The 25,604-nt window shown below is 45.6% G+C and overlaps 2 protein-coding genes across 7 annotated transcripts; one reads left to right on the top strand and one right to left on the bottom strand.

Moving 5' to 3' along the window:
- Positions 1 to 29: 29 nt before the first annotated feature.
- Positions 30 to 2,212, top strand: abitram (actin binding transcription modulator). 3 transcript variants are annotated; one of them, XM_086015258.1, is made up of 6 exons: positions 30 to 212; positions 494 to 545; positions 645 to 774; positions 850 to 926; positions 998 to 1,067; positions 1,141 to 2,212. In XM_086015258.1, the coding sequence occupies exons 1-6, from the start codon at positions 125 to 127 to the stop codon at positions 1,288 to 1,290; spliced, it is 567 nt and encodes a 188-aa protein (XP_085871384.1). In that variant the 5' UTR covers positions 30 to 124; the 3' UTR covers positions 1,291 to 2,212. The 3 variants fall into 3 exon arrangements, with proteins under 3 accessions (XP_085871384.1, XP_085871385.1, XP_085871386.1); XM_086015259.1 differs by having other exon boundaries at positions 53 to 201; XM_086015260.1 differs by lacking the exon at positions 30 to 212 and adding an exon at positions 246 to 415.
- ctnnal1 (catenin (cadherin-associated protein), alpha-like 1) lies at positions 1,864 to 23,117 on the bottom strand. Of its 4 annotated transcripts, none has more exons than XM_086015244.1 (19): positions 22,708 to 23,113; positions 9,129 to 9,318; positions 8,857 to 9,041; positions 8,664 to 8,783; positions 8,047 to 8,136; positions 7,794 to 7,961; positions 7,215 to 7,415; positions 6,790 to 6,879; positions 6,247 to 6,405; positions 6,086 to 6,178; positions 5,416 to 5,566; positions 4,922 to 4,959; positions 4,761 to 4,811; positions 4,402 to 4,556; positions 4,258 to 4,306; positions 3,716 to 3,772; positions 3,361 to 3,480; positions 2,860 to 2,943; positions 1,864 to 2,699 (listed from the first exon to the last, which is right to left on the bottom strand). In XM_086015244.1, the coding sequence occupies exons 1-19, from the start codon at positions 22,795 to 22,797 to the stop codon at positions 2,514 to 2,516; spliced, it is 2,277 nt and encodes a 758-aa protein (XP_085871370.1). In that variant the 5' UTR covers positions 22,798 to 23,113; the 3' UTR covers positions 1,864 to 2,513. The 4 variants fall into 4 exon arrangements, with proteins under 4 accessions (XP_085871370.1, XP_085871371.1, XP_085871373.1 ...); XM_086015245.1 differs by having other exon boundaries at positions 6,790 to 6,876; positions 22,708 to 23,112; XM_086015247.1 differs by lacking the exon at positions 22,708 to 23,113 and adding an exon at positions 20,451 to 20,542.
- Between the last annotated feature and the right edge of the window lie 2,487 nt (positions 23,118 to 25,604).

Raw genomic sequence — 25,604 nt, 5'->3', positions numbered from 1 at the left:
CATTTTCTGAGCAGTTGTTTACAGGGGCGTGGTCATCTTTTTGTGTTACACCGTTTCCTGTCTGACAAGAAACAGGTTCAGGTTCAAGTAAGGCGACCAACGTTTTTCTCTTCTAAACTATGTCATGGAAGACGACGAGGAGCAGCACAAATACGGCGAAGCCGCCGCGCCATCGGTGATCGATCGTTACTACACACGATGGTACAGAGCCGGTAAATGAAATTTAAAAGGTGCTCGTGTAACCGGTGTGTAAGCTAGCTAGCTGTTAGCTTAGCGGGCGGGTAAAGTAGACTTGAGGGAGGCTGAAGATCTGGAACTATAGCAACATGTCAGAGTTCCCCGAATTTAAGTACATTTAATAAGTTCTGTTAGGGTTGGACACAGTCGTGACACTGTACTAACTGAGAATAGTAAGGTAACAATGATAAGCTGTAGCTTTTCTCTTATTATATGAGAGTGTTGGGTGTATGAATTGTATGCATATGTCTAATAGATATGAAGGGGAAGCCATCTGAGGACCACTGCATCCTTCAGCATTCAAACAGGTAACTATTTGTTTAGTATTATAAAATAAAATAACGACTGACCAGTGACTATACATGCATCCAAAAAAAATATTGTCCATGTCTGTTTACGTTCTTCAGAATATGCGTCATCACTTTGGCAGAGACTCACCCTTTGCTGGAGAAAGGGCGAACCATCGCAAAGATCGATTACCAGATCAGCAATGGCTGCAGCCGCTTAAACAATAAAGTATCTGGAAAATTCAAGCGGGTAATGTCACACACCCTGCATATGTTGCATTTCAGCCTGTCTTTTTACTCACTTTTCTTGCTTTGTGACCACCAGGGAGGTCAGTTTCTTACAGAATTTGCTCCTCTTTGTCGGATATCGTGCACGGATGAAACAGAGTTCACCGTCTACAGGTCAGCCCTCCATTCTGCGTCCCAAATTGTTGTGGAGGATTTTAAGTGATCCAAATATGTCTATCTGGCAGCTGCATCAGGGGACATCTTCTGGAGGTCAATGAGAACATTCTCGAAAAACCTGCTCTCTTACAGGAGAAGGTAAATATAATTAAAGAATGTTATTCTATAAATGATGTCAAACACTGACATTTGTTGTGCTTTGTGCCCACAGCCATCCACGGACGGCTACATCGCAGTCATCCTGCCCAAGTTCGAGGAGAGCAAAAGTATCACACAGAACCTTCTGAGCAGAGACGACTTTGAAAAGCTCGTCGCCGGACGGGACGGCGAGCAGGCAACGGCGGTAATGCAGCCGTCATGACAAAGCTTTGCGTGGAATAGATATGAAATAGTGGAAAAACAGTTGCACTGTGCCTTCAGGATACCATACACGCCACTTCATTGCGTACAAAAATGCTGACTTCCTTGTCTTTTTGGACATGGTTTCTTGAGACTTTTCTCTAGTTTTGTTCATGACACATGCCTACCAAATGCTGCTGTGTGAAAACAGCTTTGGGGGCTGAATTCAAAAAATGAGGTTATTAGATCTTTGCGTTTCATGTTGGGGCGGCTCTGTCAAAAAGTCAAATTTCGTTTCCATTTGATAGCAGCCATCTGTCTAGTATACATTGTTTCAATTTGGTAGCAATAGGACAAAATTTCAAGTAGGAATTTGCTTTGAAGAAATTCTGTTGGCTAAAATGGCCGCCTACCAGTGTCTTCGTTCTTAACTCTCATTTTGTTTTGAACCAGCATCTTGTATTGAATCTGATACCCATTGGAGGTTGTATATAGTGAAAAAATGTAGTTTCAAAGCCTTATTTATGGTTTAATTTTCGGTCACTGGAAAATCATGTTTAGTTTTGTCGACATCGCTTAAAACAACCAACACTGATTTAATAAAAAATATTGTTTATTGTTTATCCATCATGTCATTTTTTTTTCTTATATCCAAAACTAGAGCTATGATTTCTTCACATCTGAACCGCCTCATTACATTACTCAGCATCTTTGGCTGCTCACATTCTGAGACTAACGTCACAAAGCATCTCAACACAAGCATTCCACGTACACTTCCAAGTACCGTCCGTCGTCCAACATTTGCGTCGCACGTAATGCTAACAACTCACTTGTTAGGATCATATTTGGCAATTTACTGTGATCGTTTTTTTTTTGTTTTTGTCCTTATATGGCACATAGTTTGTAACAGTAGCACAAAACTGACACATATCACGACAAGACAATCACATAGCTGGTGTGGGGCGACAGGGGATATAAAGTCTACACACCCATGTTCAAATGCTGAGTTTTTGTTAAAAAAACAAACTGGTTGCTCTATATTTTCTTACTAAAAAAAAAACAAGATTTTGAACAGTGATGTGTAGACTTTTCCCATCCACTATTTGTACAACACGAAACAAGCATGGGCGACACCACTACTGGCAACTTAGAGAGAACTGATTTCGGCAGCTTTGTCGCCCCCCTGTGGCCGTCGGGGGTAATGGCGCGGCATCCACCCCGCCCCCCAACAAGCCAGTGTGCGTTTTAGTTGCTCTCCAGCATGTTGAGGCCGGCCATGTGCTGCTCGAATGGTTTGACGGCAAAGTCGTCATGGCGGTTGCCATCATTGTTGTTGTTGTTGTGGAGCGTGGCGTCACTGTCTCGGACGGGCGTGGAGGCGTCCGGGCGCCAGTCCTGCGGCGAGCCCAGACTGCTCCGCTCGGACTTGTACTGCGACATGAGGATATGGAAAGCTATTTGTCCTCAGCGCACTAGCAGAACAACTGTCTTACTAGTAGTAGACAAAACTGCATAGAATAAATGTTCCAGTAGATTTTTACATATTTGGTTGAGCATTTATTTAATTCTTGTAATTTTTGGTATGTATCACCTTTGCGTTGAGCTTGTTACACACTGGAAGGATAATGAGGACGAGGGTCAACATGCTCCTGGTAGTCTGAATGGACGAGTCCACCTGAAGACACACAACGCAGAAGGCCTCGAAACTGAGCTGAGCTAAAAAAAAAAAAATAAATCCAATACATTTTTCCATGCACACAAAGGTATGTTTCTCTCAAATACGGTGCACAAATCTGTTAGTGGGCACTTCTCCTTTGCCGAGATCCACCTCACGGGTGTGGCGTAATCAAGCAAACGTACAATATGCATGCTGTCTAATCAGCATTGAGACGTATGCCTCAACCGTGAGTTGCATGAATCATCTCGGTAAAGTAGAAGTGCTCACGAACAGACTTGCACATATTTGTGAACACTATATTGAGAGAAATCTTCCTTTCGTGTTTCTGCGTCGCGTCCCGGATGAAAACAAAGAAAAAAAAACAAGTGCGTTTATTTTTGTTCAGTAGTTTGTCAAAAGGGTGTTGTGTCGTACCTTCTGGAAGGTAGCGCTTTTGCCCTGCACGGGGGTCCTGGCCCCCGCTTGCAGTTGTTGACACAACACGGCCAGCTTCTCCACCTCGGACGTCAGCGCCGACTTCTCCTCACCAACCAGCTGAAAAGAGACATTTAGTGAATGGAAGAAAAAAAAAAACGAAACCTTTCTGGAGCACAAAAGATTTTTGTCATGGTTTTCAGCGGGAGTCACTCGCTTTCTGTGACCTGTAAATTTTGAAGGGAGGTGGTCCAAACACACATTGGCCCCTCCAACAGTTCCTAGTTCAGCAGCGCCGTGCTACTGTGTGGCAATGCAGCAGGGGGAGGTGGGGGGCTGTTTTGCTGGTAAATACCTGCGTGCAGAAGGCTTGCAGGGAAGCGCACAGCTGGAGTGCTTCATCAGACAGAACCTGCAGAGGACAAGAGCATGGAAGACAGACAGGAGAGAAAGTGATTTCAGCAAGGCAAGGAGGAGCGTGCCTCATCTTTGCCGGAATCAATCCAGGAACAGAACAAAAAAAAACAAAGACAGAAAGGCGGCAGGAGGAGAAGGACAAGAACAGATGGAACAACAACAAATGCCTCACAATGATGATTTCCCATTAGCGGGGGACTGTCTGATTTTCCTTTTCCATTGAAATTGATGCCCCCCCCCCCCCAAAAAAAAATTGTAACATGTTTTTAATAAGAAAAAAAAGCACTCTACTGATTTATAAAAAAAAAGTACTAACACAGAAAGTGAAGAATTCAAAAACCTTGATCATAACTCAATTGACATTGCGCCGCTCCCTCCGATGTGCACCTCGCAGTCATACAAATGTACAATGGGCGGATCTCGAAAAAAAAAAAAAAAATGGAAGTCGTGTCACTCATTGGGGAGCCGTAAATAAGATACCTCAGCTTGATGGAAAAGATCGAGTGTGGTCTTGAGCAGCCCCTCGCCTCTGGGGAAGGAAAGCACGGATGTGAATCCTAAGGCGAGTTTGAACACAAAGCGAATGAATGAGGACTACCGTTCTTGATGTTTCCAAATGCAAACCTGGTAAAGAGGTACATGTTGTAAGCCATGCTGGCTACGCTCTGGCTGTGGCGGACCACCTGCTGCTCTTGCTCCTCCCACTTTTCCAGCTCGCCGTCCACGTCGGACGACAGCAGCCGCAGCTCCAGGCCAACTTTGGCCACGCTGCTCTGCTCCTGCACACCGAGCACAATGCACATTTCATCTATTAAGGTTTGAATACATGGATAAAGAAAATGGGAATCCCTAACTACGATGCGACCCACGACAAAAATGACTTTGGCAAGCCTGTTTTACGGCGGCAAAAAAAAAAAATGTCCAACAGCGACCTTTTTGTGGCTATAAATCATCCTAGTATCAAAGCAGACGCACGGCCTCACCTCAGCGTCCAACTTGACGGGCTTAGCGCTCTTCATGTTAGCAGAGTGCTTCTGCAAATTGAAAAAAAATAGTTATACATACACACACACACAAAGGATGTACGTTGTATATGATCATGTGATGATAAAGGAGGCGTATTGGTGGACAACATGCTACTCACTCCGGATCTGGGAAGTGACAAATATATTCTTTTGTCTCCTGTAAACACAAAAGCGCATTGAACTCATACAGCGGCGGGTCAACCGATGCAAATTAAAAAAACAACAACATTTTTTTAGGCTTACCGCTGAGAATTTCCCAAATTGGTCTCAGTCTAGAGCCCTGCTTTTGATTGCGCAATAACGATCTATTTCATGAAATACAAGCACGGGAGTGACGCAAACTCACCAGGACGACTCGTTCAGCAATTAGTAATTGGTCACGTGGCTTTGACATCGCCACACTTGTATCACAACGCATACTCTGTGGTATACATATGTAAATATGTTCCCTGTCCCAATGTATGCTTCAGATTGTCTTGACGAAAAAGTCCGTTGACAGTGAAGTCAACCTCGGCACCGAATGTTTGGATTATCCCGGACGACTGCGAATTCCCCAGTTCACGTGACTATAGACTCTGACTGTCTCCGTTTTTTTCACGCGAGCGCCGCGCACCTCGCTTTCCCTCCAAGATGTCGTTGATCTCGCGCAGCAGCAGCGCCACGTCGCCTAGCTGCGACTCCCAGGCCTCACAGAACACCTCCAGGTTCTCCTTGGCGATCTTGCTGGACGGGTGCAGTGCCAGGGTCTGCGCCGCTGAAATGATCTGGAAAAAACACGGAGACATATATATCACGATATGTCATTGAAATTACAATGAGTTATTATGAACACATTTTCATATCATTGTTGTATTACTACGATTCTAATATATTCAGAAAAAAACGTGCGGTGAAAGCTAAAAATAAAGTGAAGGGAAAAAAAAAAAAAAAAAAAAAATCAATGTTAAAACGTTAATTTGTCCCACAGGAAATGAGGTCATCCCCCTGGGGTGTTCTCATTAATAGCCAATTAGCCTGGTGAGCTAACATCGTAGCGCCCGGTGCCACCGCATTATTGACGGCCTGACTTTTCACCTCGGCAGCCGTCTAGTCATTATGGCGCACATCCCGCCCGGAGGACTGTACCGGATAATTACCGGCACGGACAATTTCCCACAGCAAACACAATTAGATGAGGGCGATGTGGACGCTCTGTTCTCAGACATGTCAGACGTCATTTGTCTGCTGCGGCTAAACAGCCAGCGCGGAGATTATTTTTTTTTATCGAGCGACGTTGCGCTCACCTGCGGGCCGATCACGTGGAAGGTCTCCTCGGCGTGCACGCAGGTGATCTCCAGCGGCTCCGTCCCGGACACGTGACACAGCAGCCGACAGTTCTGCGGGTCGACAGAGGCAACAGGAAGTGCTCGGGCCGCACTATTTCCCCATCCTCCGACTGTCGTACCTCCACCAGTTGCTCCTTCTGCTCGGTCAGCGTTCGGGAATACTGCGCCACCGCCTCCAGGTTGCCCTCGGCGCCGGCCGCCTTGAGTGCGCGCAAGGGCGAGTGCTCGGCGTGGACCCTCAGCAGCTCGGAGGCGCGGCCCACCGCCACTTTGTGCAACTGGGAGAGGCCAAAGTCGGAGAATTGCACGTCGTGCATTTAAAATAATACATTCTTTATCCTCAGTGAAGAGCGAGTAATATTATTGCATCACAGTGAGGAGCTGCGATTTGGCTCCATGTACATCCCAAAGTCTGCATTATACTGCTCAAGTGGCCAAAGTGCATACAGCAGAAGGAGAAGCACAATGTCAATTGAGTTACAGCAAAAAAAATGTTCAATTCTTAACATTCTAATTATGTCAGCACTGCATGTTTTTACAAAGTAAATAATGATAGAGGGCTATTTTTTGTATTTTTCTTCTTAAAAAAATTTTGCTGAGTCATTGAAAAACCCCTTCCCCAAAAAATGAGCTTGAGCGAGCTAGCCTGGACTGCCGCTCACCTCGTGTGTGAGGTCGTTGACGCTCTGGCACGACTTGGCGATGGCCACCTCCAATTCTTCGGTGGTCTCCTTGGCCTGGACCGACTGCTGCTGGAACGGGCACAAAGCGAGACGGCGGACGTTTCACACACGGTTTCAGAAAAACGGCAACAAACGGCTTGGCTTGCATAATTGGAAGTACAGTGGGGACATGACTTTTCAGGGGGGCCCAGCCGATTTATCGGCAAATATGAGCTCCTTTGCAATCAGACAGATTTTTTTTTTTCACATTAACTCCTTAAAAAATGATGTGTCAAAAATGATAGAATGTCAGGGCTGGAACAGCTTATTGGCATTTCAATTCAACGCCGATCACGGATTTGCTTATGAACTTGAACGAACGCAACCATCAAGTCAAGGTAGCATTGTATTGAGAGGCTCCGTACGGCCTGGGTCCAGGCGCGCAGCAGCTGGTGTGCGTCCTGGCGGGCCAGCTGGCACATGCCCAGGATGGCCTGGCGCTGCTCGTGGCCCGTGTAGGGCGAGTCGGTGAAGTCCTCGGTGCGCTCCACCAGCGCTTCCAGCTGGCGGCCCACGCCGTCCGGCAGCGAGGCGTACAGGTTGTCGCGCAGGCACTCCACGCTGGTCTGCGAAAAGCCAATTCAAATTTGGGGATTCACCTTAAAAATCTCAAACATTTCGGCTCCATTTTTATCGTACTATTTCGATGGTGTGTAGAGCAAAAAAAAAAAAAAAGGTAGCATTTTTATCTGATTAGACAGGATTAATAAAGTAGCCGTGTATTTCTTGTATTTTTAAGTTAGACTCAAGTTGTAATTTTGCACCTCATGTGAAGTGGAGAATACAGCCATTTATGTAACATGGGTTCATGGTTGTGTGTACAAACCCCTTTTAGGGAAGGGCGTCAGTGATTTGTTTGGTTAATGAGCCTCGATAATTGCACTTCCGAAGACGGTCGTTTAGCAACTACAAACCGCGGTTAGGCGGGTGTCAATTACACGCACCTTGTAGTCCTTGACGGCGTTGTAGATACTGGCGGGGAGGACGCTGTCAGCGCAGCCGCGAGCCTCCGTGACGATGTCCACCACCTGCTCAAGGGCGCAGCGCATCCGCTGGAAGACGGCGTCCTTGTTGATGCGCGCAGACTCGCAGTCCGGGTGCCTCAGGCAAGTCTAAGGGAAGTCAAATGCGGCAAAAACGTCACGCCGTCTCACGCGGCTTCAAAGTTTCAAAGCCCGCCCGAGCGGCGCTTTTTACCTTGGAGGCCGTCAGGAGCATCATGGTGCATTTCTCCAGCACGGCCCTCGCCGCGGCCATTCGGGCTTTCTTCTTCTCGTCTTTCAAGTCCTGTAACACAAAACACGCACGCACCTGAGGACACACGACATATAAGCGTATACGCGACCATCCGCGAATACACACCAAAAGCACACAATCAAACACGCACAGACACAGCAGATGGCAAAAAGTGGCTCGACTCCATCCCAGCTCCTTCCAACTATCTTTCACGCTTCTACTGTATTTAGGACATTAAAAAATCCAAAAAAAAAAATCAACAATAACAAAAAAAAGGATGCATCGTGAAAATAGAACGAGCGGAACAAAGTGCACCTCCAAAAACAGAACGCAGCGCGAGGAAGATTTGGGAAAGGGACAAAAGAGTCAAAGCGCTCCCTCGGCAATTTAGCACAAAAGACAACATAATTATCCATCATTATTTCCCCCCTCTGCGCTTGCTCGCTTAGCTGTAACACATAAAAGGCGCAAGCTGCTCCAAAGTGGAAGTCGTACGTACAGTAGAGTATGGGGGAAAAAAAAAAAAAACGCTGCAAAATGTCGGGAAAAGCCCACTGGAAGCGCCGGAGTTCACTCACGTTCTGCCTGTCGCCGGTGAGGTGGGCAAAGTCCACCATCTCGTTGCCAAACTGGCTGAAGATCTGCACGAACTCCTGGAAGGTGCTCACCCGCTCCAGATGCTCCAGCGTCACCAGGACCTGGCGCGAGAGTCCAGCGTTTCGTTACCTGCTGCTAATATTGTCCCGTCTGCATGTGTTGCTGCGCAGCAACCTTGTTGCGCGATGCCACGATCTGCTTGATGACGATGCGGTCGGCCAACACCAACACTTTGGTGACGGACGACAGCAGCAGACGGGCGGCCTTCACCATGCCCGCGCGGTCGCTGAACACCGTCGCCGAGGGGGAGGGGGGAGTGCGGGGCAGGCCCACGTCGGTCAGCTTCGCTATGGCGTCCCCTGCAGGGCAGCGACATTTGAAAGTAACTTTGGAAGACTTTGCGCGGGTCAGGGCTCTTTTCCCGCATTCCTCCGGGGCAAACGCACCGGCGCGGCGCGCCTCGAAGCAGGCGTGTCCCATCTCCTCCTTGAGCTCGTGGTTCTCGAGGGCGATGGCCTCGCCGACGGCGACAAAGCGGCCCACCGCCACGCTGACCGCCTGGCCCACGCGCTGGACGGCCGCGAGGGTGCGCTCGGACTTCCCGGGACGCTCTTTGTGGTTGATCAGCGTCGTGATCTGAAGTTGAAAAGTCAAGCGATTACCGGATTTAACATCCTTGGCCGGGGTAAAAATAGAAAGAGGCAGGAAAAGCCACCCTAGGGTGCCTTTCGGTCGGTACTCCTACTGAGTGTATCTATTATGCACGCCTCGAGTCAATGAATCATCAATTCATTATTAATTGCTTTCACTCCTCCGCCCACAGTTTTTATTGTGCATAGAAAATGACTGCTGCTGTTGATGCAAGAAAGGAAATAAGTCAAATATGCTTCTATAAACTGTTTGGAAACATTTAACCCTTTCATGCACAGTGGTCACAAGAGTGGACGGCTATTTAAAAGTTGCTTTCGTCATTATTTATCTAAAAAAATATATTTATATTTTAAATAATTACATCAAATCATAATTAATGCATGAAAGGGTTCAAATATTTTACATTTTTTTGATTAATTAATATCGGCGAAAGCAACTTAATAGCAGTGTTGAATTATTTATTGTTAATTCATAACTGTATATCAAATCGTTGTGTTTGTATTAAACAGCACCAAAAAACGTGGCCAAAAATGTGTACGTAAAATGTTGCGTCCAGTAAATTGTGGAATCAAGTTTATATCCAAAATTGTGCGTCTAAAAATGTGTGGACAAAAGTTTGCATTCCCCGCATTGTGGGACAAACTTTGGAAACAAAAAACTTGCGTCCAATTACTTGGTTACCAAAAATTTGTGTATGTGAAAAACGTGAATCTAAGCATTTGTGGACAAAAAAAAAAAATGGGGACAAAAGTTTGCATTAAACAAAGCAAAAATCGTGCAATCAAATTTGTGGCCAAAAAATATATTTATTTGGCAGTGCAACTAACTGAAGTACTCACGGCAATGCATGTCAAAAAAAAAAAGTGGACCCATTTAAAGATATGGTCATCTAACGTCTGCTACTAAAGATGAGTGGACAAAAATGTCTGTCCCAACAATTGTGGACAAACCAAAGGACAGAACAGATGCAATAGTTATTTGTCAGTGCAACTAAGAAAAAGACCTCACAGTGTGAATTACTAAGAGAGAACCTTATCGTACTGTATTGTGAGTACTTTTCTGCATGCGTGTATGAAGATAAGCACCAGCGACAGTAGAAGCGCATCCTTATCGGCTCCACCAACACAAGAGCTGCAAATATAATGAGAGATCGCAGAATAAGAGAGAATATTCCTGCAGGCGGAAGTTCCCTTCATTTAAAGTTTCTCCTCTGTGTAGACTTTGGCGTTTGTTTCGAGCCAGAATGCCAATGAGGAGCCTCCGCGGCCGGACTCAATCTGTCAAATTTCTCCTTGCAAGCGCCTCGCAGTCTGCACAGCTCCTTTTCATCTCGGTTACGCGAGAGCCGTCCATCCCGACTCATCGCCGCCGCTAATTAGGATTTGAAGTCCCGAAGACGACGCCGTAGCGCCGGGAACTCCGCGCTGGTGTAAATCAGTCAGGAAACAAAAAAGTGTTAAGATCAGCGGCCGGGGAGACGCACGGGACTTTGACTGGAATGTTGGGAGAAAGTTGGCCGGTTTTTGTCTTGTCATGTGATGCAAGTGAGAACGCACGAGCGAGGGTACTCGCGTTTTTGTTGCGCAGCGTTCCCACAGGCCGGGAATGCGCCCACAAAGTCGGCAACTTGACAGGCGAGGGTGAAATGAGCGATACTTCCTGGTCGCGAAATAGAAGTGCGGCGACAAAAATTTGCATCCAAAAATTTGGGGATCATAAGTAGAGATGGGCGAGTTGGGGACCACATTTAAGGTATTGAGTACTCTTAGAGGCCGCTATCAGACACAGTTTGTGTCCCAAGATTTAAGGACAAAGGCTTTGAAAAATCTACGAACCAATGTTTATGCCTCCCAAAAAAATGTGGACACAATTATGTCTAAAATACTGTTGGACAAAAGTTTGCAACCAAAAATGATTCCTTCACTGGCCAATACTTGGGAGATAAAGACGACGAGGACAAACGGGCAGCGAGGGAACAAGCATTTTTTTGTGTCACCGCGGGCTGAGAAAACGCATTCAAGCCCACAAAGCAGACGACACAGTTGACATTAGTTGCATTTTTGACCTCGCTCGTGTCGCGTCCGTGGCTACTTAATGCTATTCATTGGTGGTGGACACGCCCACTATTGTAAGCGAGGACAGCATTTGACACCGTAATCACCGCTAATAAACATCTCCAAAGACCTTACAAGTAACACAACTAGGGTCGAGTCTGCCGGGACTTGAGCTACTGGTAGAGTGTTCCACCGCTATATTGCTGTTCATTTTTAGCCTGCAGATTTTTGAAGCCATCATTTCTTTGTTTTTTTTTTGTTTTTTTATCACAGTGACTAACCTACAAATTAAAATTACAATTTTACCAAATCGCACAACTTAACAAAGACCACAGACTTAATGCTAACACACAATGCTAATTAGACTAGCAGTAATGTTTCGGAAGTTATAATTAGAGCCCAATCGACATGTTTTTTGGTTTGTTTTTAGGCCGATGCTGATATTTGGCAGAATAAAATTCTGATAACCGATGAATTGGCCGATTCATTTAAAAAAGTATATAATGAATAAAATACCCCTTTACATTTGCAATATTAAATTATAAATTACAGGTGGAACATTTGACTGTTTCACAGAGTGAAAAAAAAAAATTGAGAAAAAAACAGGTTTTGGCGGAATGTTAGAATGTCATTATCTTTGTCTTGTGTTTTAATGCGTTAATGTAAGCAAAAATCTGTATTTATGTTTTTCCAGTGCATTTGGTCGTCAATTATATGCTATATGATTTTTCGCTCTTCCTATTCCCCTCCAATTGCTGGGGTCCGCTGTAATGTTTTCTATCGGTAACAATGAGATGTGCGCTGCCTGCCGTATTTTTGTGAGCCAGCATCGGCCTTGGTATGTAAACACAGGAGGCTGCTGATGTGTTTCCTGGCAGCGTTGCCGTGCCGCTGTCAGCTGGCCCGGCTGGTGTGACTTCCTGAATCTTGCCCCACCGCCAACATGCCCCTTCCGCCCCTCAGCCGCAATCAGCTAGAATTATTTTCCACTTGTCGGCAGGTTTCCAGCGGAGTCGTTTGAGAGCATCTGTGCATATCCCCCCCAAAACTAAGCTTGGCAATGTTTCGTATTGACCCTGCCGTTTGAGGGGGTGGCTGCCATTCTGCCCCCAACAACACAAGAACAGGCATGTGACTAACAACACAGCCGGCATTGAGCTGGACTCACAATGCCTTATGTCATTATGCCTAACTCAAGCTTGAAATGAAGTCGAAATCAGAATTTGCAACCCTAACCCTGGCCTCAAACCCTTCTGTGAATTTCCAAACCTTGTAAAACCCTAGTTTAAAAAGGCTAACCTATGTTTGAATCCCTCATTTGAAACCCTACACCCTTGTGTTAAAAAATTTCAAACCCCAGCCCTGACTTTAAACCACGTTCTCTTTTGTCCATATACTCAGTGTAACCTGTCCCCTCTTATCCTCTTCAAAAATAATAAAATAAAAACCATTTGAAAAAAGGACGAGGAACTTTATCCGCGGGGCTGATATAAAGTCCGGGAAGCAGAGGAAGAGGAGCCGGCTGCAGCTGATAACGGCCGAGCGATAAAACAGCCGAGGGAGGGAAGAGCAGATGGATGACCGCGATGGGACGGATAGCGGCGACAATGGCGAAAAAGCACCACCGACATCCACAAGAGACGTCACGGGATGACATTCCGCGTCCACCCGGACAAACACGAAGCGGCGTCCGCCCGAATTTGCATTGAAAATAAAGTATGCCTTGATTCCCGCGGAATTTGTAGCAATTCAGTAGCAAAACGCATTTTTGAACAAAACAACAGCATTCCATTAATTTACGAATAATAAAAACACATGACGTACCGTTGACTTTGGAAGTATTCGTGCGGACTTCCGTCAAAAATTCAGACCTCACGCTAGTAGCATAACATGAGCATTTGGCGCTAAAATCAGCATAACATTATTTTATGGAAATTACATGTACATTGCTTATCTTCCACCAATGTACATGGTGGACACAGGTGTTATTTTTCGTCAAATGACTATGCAGACACCCGCATAACTTTCCTCCAAAACCTGGATTCATTTGGATTAGAGCTAGGGTTTGGGACTTTGATCTAAACATCCAATCCAAAACAAAAAAACAAGGGAGGGCACAATGCCCGAGTTGGTACAAACAAGTCAGTCACAAGTCGCCTCTTGTGTCGTCTTCCTACCGAGCAGAGTTTAATGACCGGGTAATTGAATAAAGTCCTCGGCGGGATCAGCCCGACTGCTTGCCAACTCGGCCTTGGAGAACATTCCATCAGTCATCGGGATGGGTAATTACACATAATGGACAAATAATAGCGTGCGGCTTCCCACAGCTATAGAATGATCCGCTGAAGAAAAGTATCAGGAAGAGAGAACGTCCCGCCGAAAACACAAAAGCCGCCCGTGTGCGCCTTGAGGAAACACTCTCACCGCTTGCGCTTTTCAGAAAGATGGGAAGATAAGACGGCAGGTGTGAGGGGAAAAACCCAGAAAAAAAGTGAATGACAACATCAATTCATCAAGAGAAACATCCAGAGCAGGAGTTGAGCCTTGAAGGGCGAAGATGACTCAAGCGCTTCAGGCCTATAAAGCATTCAAGGGACTTTTGACCCTTGGCAGAATGCATCAGCTGGAAACATGAGCCCTGACAAAGGAATGCCGATAACCCCCCCCCCCCACCGCTAACCCCGTCTCCTCCAACTTTCAACCATTCAATGACATAATGGCATGTGTTGTGATACCCACCCGCTTAAGTCGGTATTCATCGTTACACATTCGCAGAGTGGGCACATTCATAGTAGCTTTTGGACACGCCAAGTTAATCACAGAGTTAGGCCAGGAGAAAGCTACCAAACCAACGCAAGAAAATGGCCGCGCTTTGTCGATGAACCCATGAAAGGCCGGTCGAGGCTTGATATTTCATTTTTTGGACGTGGGTCTTTGAGGCTTTTTCATGCATCCCGTTACAAGAGAAGATATCGCCGCAGAATTTTATGTCGATTGCTGAAACTGGTACCAGAGCAAATTGTAGGGTTTTTTTTTTTCCCTTCCTTCCTCAAAATGATGATCAAATATTGACAGTTGACAACATATTTTGTCTGCATTAGACATTCCCTAATTCGAATTCCGGAGTCTGGTCAATTTCAGGTAAAGGTACTTGACACTTTACTGAGAGACGTGACTCTCCGATTTGAAACTGGTATTGGGGCCAGATATTTTTCCACCCCCAACTTATCAAAGGTGCACTGGTGAAAGGTTGCCTCCTCTATCGACTGGATCGTTATTCATAGGAAGCAGGAACTCGTTTATTGATAGCGTGTCCGAGTGTTTCTTGGCTGACTCCCCCCCCCCCCGCCGCCGCCCCGCCCCCCTCCTCCCACCGCTGTCATCTCGCCCAGAAATAGTGACGAGACGAGACGGGAACGTCACACCGTGCCCTGATAAGAGCTTACATGCCGTTTTGGTGACACGCCGAGGTTGGATGAGGTCCACTTACAGAAACACCGCATTATCACCGGGGAGATAAAACGCTATCTGTTCTCGGCAGGTTCGAGACTGAAGATGTGTGAGAATCGCAGCAAAGGAGCGCAGGGCTGCTATTACCCCTTAAATACTGCTAGCACGGAGAGATTTGTCTCATGTTGCGGCCTCTCCGGCTTTGTGCGCTACCTGTAGCCTTTGGCTCGGGTTTCGCGCGGCCGCATGGCTAATGAGTTGACCCGGGGACGGCAGACTCTCTGGAGGGATTGAGATTAAAAAAGTGAGAGGCCTGCGAGGCAAGGGTTTGTGTGATTGTCAAATGTAGGGAGGAGCTGGGCAGCGCAGAGGAGGAAGGGCGGAAAGCATACCAAAATGAGATGTCGTACATTGGTCAAGCACCCTAGATAAGAAGCCTGCGCGCATCGGCATACAGTAGGCGTCGTCTGTGTGAAAAGTGCAGATACAGGATGGGTTCTTGAACACGACCCGTGAATATTCGGCTTCCGAAGCAGCATCGGCGAGGGGAAGACGGCAGAGTGGAAGGGGTCAGTGGAAAGCCAGGACCGCGGTATGAATTTTAATATTTGGAAGAAATTACCCCGTCTGGCTAACCGGACCTTTTAACTCGTGTTGGAATTCCAGAACCCCTTTCACGCTGCCTTCCGGGAAAATTGGCACAGCTGAAGTATAACCGTGCACGCAGCATTTATCTGCCAGTTCTTTTCAGACAGAACTCGACCAAACAGGACATTGTCACGTTGGTAGTGTGAACTTATAGCGACAATCATCCCGCTTGCGAAATAGCATCAGAAGCGGGACACCGGTGGTTTTTAAGCCGGGACCGGGGTATGAAGTTCTCAATTGATCGTGGGAAGCTGTAACAGTCGCGTTAACTCATCCCACGGACACGATTAAGTCACACTTTGGGTCACGTCTCGCTGAGGCCAAACATTGGCAAGTCCGAAATCGCACAAGCGGGACATTGCCGAGCTGGTAGAGCTCATTCGACAACGCCGGCGACGAGTGCCTGCCGCATAAAAAGGGGGCAAAGCCAGTGATTCTCTGGCCTCAAACGTTACACTCTGGTCTGAGAACACGATCCTCAAATAATCAGGCCGGACTTGATTTTACAAGACAATTCATCAAGGGAAGTTCAGAACAACGTGGGAGAACTCTGCATCTTTCCCGGCTCGTAAAAAGATAAGAAAATGTTTGTCATTGGGCGTTCGCTTTCCATGTCCTTCACGCTGGCTTTCTTCTGTCATGTTAAAGCTCATCGGTCGGAAAAGAAGCCATTATCTGGAAGGGAGTGAGACATTCGCAATCGCTCCGGGAAAGCAATTAAGGCTTACGAGACAGACTGAAGGCCTCCTCCATCGCGCTACGGTCGGGAGCGGAATGATAACAAACATTTGAGATGCCAGGTTGCTTCACTTCCCGCACTTTCTCACATTGTTTCTCAGTAACGAGAATGGACAAGCCTCCTCGGCGCTTGGGCAAGCGAGATGCCCTGACCCAAAGGCCTTTACCCCAGTTACCAGGGAAGCAAATGCCAACACGGGAGCATTGAGACGAACCACATGACCGCAAAGCTGCTCTCATGTGACTCCTGCAGCAGTAGCGTCATGATTGCCGGTTTTTTTTCTTGCGCAATAACTTCTTATGGGAAAACGATGGGGGGGTGCCAAAAATCATTGTAGCTTGCTTTTAAGATCCCGGTTCGGTTCACATTGGGTATGGTGAGGTGAAGGAAAGACAAAACCGATTGTTTAAAGTGAAACACAAAACGGAAAACTCTTCTTCAATAATTGAAATATTGAATCCTCATATCTTCTCTTTTTAAGAAAGTGTCAAATCCATAGTTTGTCTTGACTAGTGTTACAGCACTCAAGTCAAAACACTGTATTCTGATTAATATTGCGTTGGTGGACTAAGCATTCAGCAGATTTATCCACCCATTTTTATCCACCACAGTGGGGTGAAATTTTACCCAGCACCGCCCCCTGCTGTCAACTGAAAGCGACGTCAACATGCCCCCTGGCTCGCATCGCAAACGGCACGGCTCACAAGTTTTCTGGGTTTGGTCACGTGACGTTTGCAATGCGAGCCCGAGGGCACGTTGGCGTCACTTGTAGAAGCTGAGCTGCACTGTGTTTGTTTACAGACTAGCATGTGGCTAGCTACCCTTCCTGTCCCTTATCTAATATATAGCGCCTCTGTACCATACTGAAAAATAGGACTAAATGTAATTCCTCTGAGCTCACAAATTTCATAAACATTCCCACGGACACCAAAGGGCGGCGGACATCAAAGATTGCTAGCGTAGCTATCAGGAAATGATAAGACGATTGTCCGAGACATCCCACCGGCACGCCCTCATTTAATTCCACCAGTAACAGTAGCGCCTGTGCGCGGAGGCCGCCATTAAGCCGCACCGCCTTGCACGACTCGCAAACAGCCTCTAGAGACTGAAAGTTGATTCGTGTCCACAAGTGAGAATGGGGGTTGGCGTTGGGGGCAAAGGGCCACCACGCTACATTAGCCCGCACATCCCGGCTGATAGAGATCTCTTCCTGTCTATCTGATGGGTGGAAACGGAGAATGGACGGGTCGCAGCAGTGTTTGGTCGGCGCGAGGTCTGCCGTGACGCCACGCCGTCCCGATATCACGATCTGATAAGTCGTATCTTTCGCTTGGTGAAGCAACATGAGGTTCACCGCCCAAGGCTGTTCACGTACGCCTCATTTGGTTGAGAAATGTAGAAAATGAGCACTTTTGTACAGTAATTATAAAAATGAAAAATATATATTGTAATATATATATTGTAATATAGCAAACCTAGGTTGGAGCAGCCTGCTGGAATTGATTGTTCTGCTATACCTGCACTGCGCCAGTGTTCTCACAAAGACGACAGATGATGATGATGTATGCTTTCATCGAGCCAATAACACCTTTTTTTTTTTTTTTTTTTTTTTTGCACAAAGATAATGACGATGCATTAAGCGCTCGTCTCCCAGCCTGGCAGCAGACTTGAAAGACAATTCCCCTCGCTAAGTAGGTCAAAAAACATCTTTTCACTCTTTTTTTTTTTTTTTTAAAAAGACCCAACAGTTGCCTCAAACAAGCCACTCGATACCTGACAAGGATCCATAACGATTATTAGCCTGATTTGACTTTTACGCTCCATTCACACACTGCGGGTTTAAACAAGGACAGAGAAGAATGACGTCATCAGTGTGCTATTAGTTTCATGAAACCCTGTAGCTAAACTACGATAATTGGTTGTTGGCTTGGGCACCAGACAAGAAAACAATGCGCCTTGGCAACAGTCGAGATAAAGTAATCACCCTTGCCCGCTCTTATTCACCAGTCCGCTAGAAAAACACACTTTTCAAGTGCAAGTGTGCTAGCCGCCAAGGAGTCGATGGAGCCTTTTATCAGCGCTTAACGAGAGCCAAAAGAATCGATGGCGACTCGCGGGATGCTAGCGCCGTGGATAGTGCGTGCTTCACACTAGTAGGGGAAAAAAACAAAGATGTTTACCATTCAATGAGATGCTAGGACACATGAAAAAAGATCATCTGCCTGGTAATAGCGCGGTGCTAACATCATCGCTTAACTAGTCCATCCGATGTTGTTGTCCTGACCAAGGATGTCAAACGGCGGACTATGTGAAGTCTTATGAGATTGTCCGATAAGATGATGCTTTGGATAGACGGCATTTCTCCAAATAATAGGGGCCGAAATGGTGTCGGGTCAATCTTAAATATTAAACATGTTCAATTTTTACGACCAAAAATCTTCATGTAGGTGGGGAAAGTCGACTACTTCAAAGTCATGAATCTGCGAACTGTGACGTGAAACTGAACGTAGCCATCCAAAGAAGCGCCCTGACTGACGAACAAGGGCGGGGGAAAATAACATTTTTGTGTGCGATACATTCCATGATGCCCCAGTGGATTTCCGCGATGTAGAGACTGATTTTTGGGCGGGCAAATTTACTTGGGCAGCGGTGACCGAATTGGCTGTTGAAAATGGACGCTAAATCAGAATTTTCCCATTCATAGAAGGGTTGAGACAGACGAAAGCTACGTAGACGCTACAAGTGGACACCCGGAAGTAGTTATCGGAATACAATATTTGGCCGGCTAACGCCGTCCTAGCAAAGGGAATATTTGGCTGACTACATTTTCTTTAAATTAAAACGGTTAACCTTTCTGTTTATTGATATGCTGCTTCAACGTGCCGAAATTTCGGATTATTGGCGCGAGTCCGAGCTCTACTATTTACGCATCTATTAAGCCGTTACAAACTCCCACCATTCCAAACAATTACAATTAATACATTTCATAAATATAACTTTTAAAATGCAAAATAAAGAATAAAACCGGCGAAATACTCCGGCAAACCATTCATTGATCAATTTTAATTTAATTTCCCAGACGTATTTGGTGTAAACGACGCTCTAGATGCTGTTGACTCAAAGTCTGCACCGCACATACCTTCAGTTTCTGTTGACCCAAAGCAAACAAGCGCGCATTCCAAAGCGCAAAGACACACAAGCTCCACTCGCGCATTCACAGTACAGTACGCACAAAAGACGATTGTCTCATGAAATATGACAGCAGCCTTGAAGGGAAGTACGAGAACGTACAAGACAAGACGTCACAGGCCGGTTTGGGTTTTGACGGCGTCGGCGGAAAAATAGCTTATGCTGGAATTTGAGAGACAAAAACAAATGTTAAAGCTCCGCGCTAATCGCATCCCGGAGCTTTTTGCGGGGTTTAAAAATATGCGATCCAATTTGAGCAACACACACCCAAGAAAACAACAAGCCTCGGAATCCTATCAAGAGGAAAAATAAAAGTTCTTGTTTTTATTACGGAATGTGGTGGTTGTTATAAATAACTGGCAAGAGGACCAATCATGTTAATTATATTGTCGCTGTTGGGCAGAAACTGTCTATGTCCAAATATGGTCAAAACTCCGCCTCTTCGTCACTTCGCGGGGGCTGTGCAGTGTTATTTCTCCTCAAGACTGGATGTTTCTTTAGACAATAATAGTTTGGTTGGATATATTTGAGTAAACCTGAGAGGAAAATCAACAATAATCAGGTGATTTTTTTTTTTCCCCCTTTTTTTGTCTGAACGTCACTTTTTGAGTTAATATGAAGAAAAGCACATTTTTTCGCTGATTTTTTTTTTTTTTTAATGTTTATTTGATTGTCATTTACCTTTGTTAATGTGGGTAAGAAACTAGCAAAAAAAAAAATTGGCAGATTTTTGTCCAATTAAAAAGGGCAAAGATTGTCTGATGAATCTGGTGTGCTCTAATTATTACACTGGCCAAACTTTAGACATCAAGCACAGGTCAACACGTGCACACAAGTTGACACTGAAAAACTTGGACAGAGAGCTCATTGGGTCGACCAATTATTCTGGAAAAATGCAAACGAAATCCCTGTCACAGCCTTTTAGCTGTTCACCCGCCTGATCAAACCTTAAACACCTCGCGAGGGCCGAAGACCACCAAGAAAACCCTCCACATTAGCACAAAAGGCCCCGAAGCAACCCCGGTGCGCGCGCTCACCACACTTTTACTCGGCCGCCTTCGTCTCTACGTGAGGGCCAATTACATCACAGCTGGTGCTCCGCCACCGGTATGGAGACGGATGAAACAAAAAAAAAAAAAACCTGACTGACTTCCTGTAGCCCGAGGCTTCGGTGGAAAAAAAAAAAAAAAAAAAGGCCTCCTCAGTGTTGCAAATGAGAAGTGAAAAGTCATCATGCGGTTAAAGGCAGGGTGGGAGACGGAGGCAGGAAGCGCAAAAAGGGGAAATGGAAGCACAAAGAATCAATAAAAGTGGCGAGCACGTATGCGTGAATAGAGCAGAGCTGGGTGGGACCGTGTTCATGTGTTGTGTATATCCTGCCCGTGCGTGTGCGCGGTTGCCTATGTGTAAAGGCGGGAGTCTCCCAGGCTTGTAATTACCCGGCAGTGGGAGTGCGGCTGATAAGAGGAGTCGGGAATATCAATGGAAAAAGAGAGCAAAACGCATCAGACAAGACGGCAGATTTTCTCATTTCCTGCCCGATAGACATCGAACGACACGCAGCAACAACAACATACAAAAAAGTCCACCTGAAGACGGCTACGTTTAAGGCGCTACTACTGCTCGTCTTTGATGTTTTCACAATTTGACAATCACATCTTTTGTTAGCCTTATATTCCAATCAAGTAAGAGTAACTTGTTTCGGTACCTTGAAACGGTCACTTACTTTAAAACTTTCAAATGTAACAATTACCTGTTACGATTACTTGCAATGTAAATTGAAGCGGCAACTTGTTACTGTAACTTATTACAGTAAACTGCAACATGAACTCGCTTCACTGACGTGGTGCCTGTGGGGGCCTGTCCTAAAAATTGCTCACCAATAATGGGACATTGTGATTTCCCGTTGTTGCAATTGCACCTTTTCCAGGCAACGGTTTTAACCGTGCTTCTGATTGGCTATTTCTAATTTGGTTTTGAAGCACTTGATCGGGCAAGCTGTGATTAGATGACGTGATCTGGAACGAAGCGAGCCGTGATCAGATGAAAGCCCCCCCCCCCCTCCAAGCAGCCCCCCCACCCCTTTACCGAATGACGTCATCAAAAGCAGTCCTTGGAAAATGTTTCTTTTCAATATGCTGAGCTCTGATGCTACGGAAACTGATGGGGGGGAAGAGTGGTCGAAATAAGAAATAGTAAAAAACATCCTTGAAGCACAATAAAATATAAATGCTGCTCGGAATTATATGAATTAATTCAAGCCATTTCAAATATGTAAATAAAACACAAAGCATCTTGAAATGCGAGCGCTTCAAATGAGCTGCATAAATAGGATTAAAATCTATCGGATTCCACTGACTAAATCCGTTTATGGTTGGCGTCATAGTTAAAGCTTCACCTCCATTAACTCTTGCTTTACGATACAACTTTTTCCAGCAGATATAGTGTGAATGCTGAGAGTCAAACATTTATACTCAAGCTATTCTCTGGCAACCCTTTCCTGCGAATGCTGAGAGTCAAGCAGTCGCACTCCTGAATGCTGTTGCATTCCCCGCAAATGTTTTTGAGTGAATGCTGAGAGTCAAGCATTCACATGCATGCTTTCGTGCTCGAGGACTTTGCTCGACAGTGCTGAGAGACGAGCTTTGACTCTCTTCCTATTTCTATCGTGCGAATGCTGAGATTCAAGCAACCACATCAAAAATATCGCATGAATGCTGAGACTCAAACATTCACAGTAACGCCATCGTACGTTATGTGAGGAATTTACTCGCCAATGCTGTGACAATCGAGCAATTATTTCCAGAAACTACTGTATGCGAAAGCAAGTCACGAATGCTGAAAATCAAGCATTCGCTTATTTATTTTTATTTATGTTTGGGGAACTATTAGTGAATCAGTCACGCGCATGTTCCAAGTCAGAAACGTGGGTGAATGTTGAGGGTTGATCTTTCCAATTAGCGTACATGTTAGAAAAGTTACTAACTTTTCGCCAACTTTTTAGGCGGTACACGCAACAAAGAAAGGTACATTTGTGCCTATGCGTGCGTCTTGTCTAGTTGTTGGTAAAATGCACACGGCGTGTGTTATGTTATGTAATCTCGCAGGTTCTGCCCAACAACAGACCAACGTGAGCGAAAACTTGCACGAAAAAAAATAAAAAGTCTCATCTGTTTCACTCGCGCTCGATCCCACCGGAGCAACGCAACAAAAGTGCGCGTGCGTTCCAACAACACAACACAAAAACACCGCAAAACACACAAAGTTGCCGTGGGCTGATCGCGCGGACTTCACCTGAGACACCAGCGGGATCAGCGTCTGCTCCACCGAGCGAGTTTTGATTTCCAGGCCGGAGTCCAAGTTGCCGCACGGAGGCGAAGCCATGCCCGCCGAGCAGCGCCTCCCGGCCGGCCTCGATCGCCGCGCGACGCCGCCGACTTCACCGCGGAGCTCCGGGGAGTGTCGGGAGTCGCACTCGCGGTTGACCCACGCGGCGCTGCTTGCTTTGTGGCGACTGCGGGCTCAATCCAATATGAGCGTGGAACTTGTCGACCGGAGGCAGAGTGCGGACTGCAGCACACCAACCAAGCACCGACACTATGGGCAAGCACATGCACTAGCGCACACGCATGCATGCGTGCACACGCACACGCACGCACGCTGCTGCTAGTGAATGTGCAGTGTGCAGCCTTGTGCAGCCTTGTGCAGCGTGACCACAATGTGAATGTTCCACTGTGCACATATTTTATATCTCATTTTGGTTGTCGACCACAAAAAAATTAACTTTTCTTTAATGATCACTTATAAATAATAATAATAATAATAAGTAGATGAGATATTTCAATATTCCCATTAAAAGAAGTTGTATTCTCCTTTTTTATGGTTAACATCCAGCTGGTCAATTTTAACCATTCGAAAGCTCAAAACTCTAGAAAAACATATTTCAAGTTTTTTGTAAAAATTACATTTCAATATAGTAGTCTCCCACTCTATTACTCTTATCGATCAAGCTAGCTAGCTAGCTTCCTTGCTATCTAGCTTGCTCCAGCAATTTTTTGAGAATTTAGAATTCCTGCAATTTCTACTTTTTTTGATCAGTGTAATTCATCCAGAACAGTACAAGTGGAAAAATAATGGGGGTGTGGTTTGGAAGTGTTAAAAAGTTATGCATTTTCCTCTGTCTTATGCCGTCTAAATGTAACTACTTTATAACAAAAGCAAAACACACAAGCCTGTTAAGTTGTTAACATTTTGATTTTAATGTAAATCCGCTGCTCAATCAATGTAACGTCCCACTTGTCACCCCAAAAAGCCAAAGAAAAAGCCAAATGAGGCCTGCAGAGTTGATCGGCGATCTTTGCATGACGTGAGAGGTCATGTGACTTGTCGCCGGCCTTGCTGTTGTATCTGCAGGACATTGAGTCTTTTTTTTTTGTGCTCCGCCTGCACCACTATGTTAGTGTAGGCCGCGATTTATTTAAAAGCCTGCAGCTAGGCTCCCTGTTTGCATATTACACACACACAAACGGTGTGTCAGGGCATGTGATGTATCGTGCCGTTACCGCTAACGAGATAATATCTGCGTGTTTTCTCTGGTGTTAATCGGCCCTCGGGTTCCCTTGTGTGAGCGTCACTGTGATGATAAGGAGCTCATTGTGCCGGCCGTTCTGTTCGTGCCGGTTCCCCCCGCGACCGTTGTGTTCGCGGTCGATCAGTTTGGAGAGCCGCACGCAGATAAGAAAAGCAGATAGGTCGCAGTGTGCAGCGGGGGAAACCTTTAGCTATCAGCTCAACGTTTCACAGTGGTGCACTGTTGTGTTTTGGGGAAATCACTGCTGCTTTCAAGAATTGACATTGATATGTTAGCGTTTTGAGGACCCAAAGTGCTGTCGCCATGTAATCGGTGTTTGAGGACAAAAATGTCTGATTTGAGAAATTTGCCGTCGCCTCCACTAAGATCAATAAAATCGGTATTGGTGTCTTTCGTATCAATTTTGTTTTAAAAATTACTACTTTGCTAAATGTTCCTCAAAATGGTAACATTTTTCAAAGTGGAAGTTTTTGAATGAAAAGACACTGCTTTTGATATTCGTTACATTAATCATCATTGAAGATTCTGACCAAAACAAGTCTTTTCTTACTCGATTTTCAGAAAGGTTGATGATGGAAATTGGTGAAAGTGTTGTTTTGAATCTTCGATGATAGCATTTTGGGGTCCCAAAAGGCTGCAAACCAAAGAGCAAAACAAGTCTGTTTTTGATCAATGTGAATATGGAGATTCCTTGAAATTTTGTGATTTTCAAATTTCTCCTGTGGGAAATGTTAGCATTTTGATGCCCCAAAACGCTATCGTCATGATTTTTGCTGACATCGATGTAAAAACAGCGCACGTCGTCGGGAATAATCAGCTTGAAACTCAGGATTTAAAAAAAAACAAAAAAAAACTGGGATGTTGCCATGGAAACGCTCACCTTTACATGCCTTGCTTTATTAACACTGGCGTGAAAGCACTTGTTTTATCTCATGCGTTAGCATATTTGCGTTTGAAATCTTGGCTCCGAGGTACCCCGGAGCAGGAGAAAGAATCCGTTTGAGGCTTACCTGGTCTTGACAGGCACCTGCAACTGAACCCTAGACAGAACGAGGAGGTCAATCTCAGGTTAGTTTGTTAGCTCACCTAGACTAAAAATGTAAAAATCCTGAAACAATAATCATGAATAAATAACATTCCTATGCAGTGGAGACTGGACGGGAGTCAAACACTAACGAGCAACGGGTCATTTGTTTGCCAAGTCATCGCCACCTCAGGCATACATGGCCTCATTTAAACCCAAACACAGAAAATTCAAACACAAAAACAACAAACTCTCCGTTTCCGCTGTTACATCAGCAGCATACTGATGATTGCGTTTAGCAGCCAGCTGGACGCTGCCTAAAAGCAAACACCAGACATGAGAGGGAGACGAGATTTACTCATGGGCGACATCTTGGGCATAGCCTTAAAATCAATCGAGTTGGGCAGTGATTGCGTTAATGCTAACACATAATGGAAAACGCCATACGCAGCTAATGGCTAGTAGCGGCAACATTTCGCTGCTGTCGGGCTGGAACCTCCTCTGTCATAATTTGCTCAATTTGATTTTTTTTTCACAGATCTATGCTATTTGTCAGACCCCATGTGTGGGTGTTAT

Source organism: Filicampus tigris, chromosome 18, assembly GCF_054856515.1.
Source record: "Filicampus tigris isolate MCC_2025a chromosome 18, RoL_Ftig_1.0, whole genome shotgun sequence".
NCBI lineage: Eukaryota > Metazoa > Chordata > Actinopteri > Syngnathiformes > Syngnathidae > Filicampus > Filicampus tigris.
This window is presented reverse-complemented; position numbering and strand designations above follow the sequence as displayed.

Coding starts and splice junctions, on each gene's coding strand:
- abitram (XM_086015258.1), top strand. CDS start 125: ATGGAAGACGACGAGGAGCAGCACAAATACGGCGAAGCCGCCGCGCCA. Junction 927..997: donor ACAGAGTTCACCGTCTACAG/GTCAGCCCTCCA, acceptor TCTATCTGGCAG/CTGCATCAGGGGACATCTTC. Junction 1,068..1,140: donor CTGCTCTCTTACAGGAGAAG/GTAAATATAATT, acceptor TTGTGCCCACAG/CCATCCACGGACGGCTACAT.
- ctnnal1 (XM_086015244.1), bottom strand. CDS start 22,797: ATGGCTTCGCCTCCGTGCGGCAACTTGGACTCCGGCCTGGAAATCAAA. Junction 6,880..7,214: donor TGCGCGCCTGGACCCAGGCC/GTACGGAGCCTC, acceptor TGCCCGTTCCAG/CAGCAGTCGGTCCAGGCCAA. Junction 4,557..4,760: donor CCGTCAAGTTGGACGCTGAG/GTGAGGCCGTGC, acceptor CTCGGTGTGCAG/GAGCAGAGCAGCGTGGCCAA.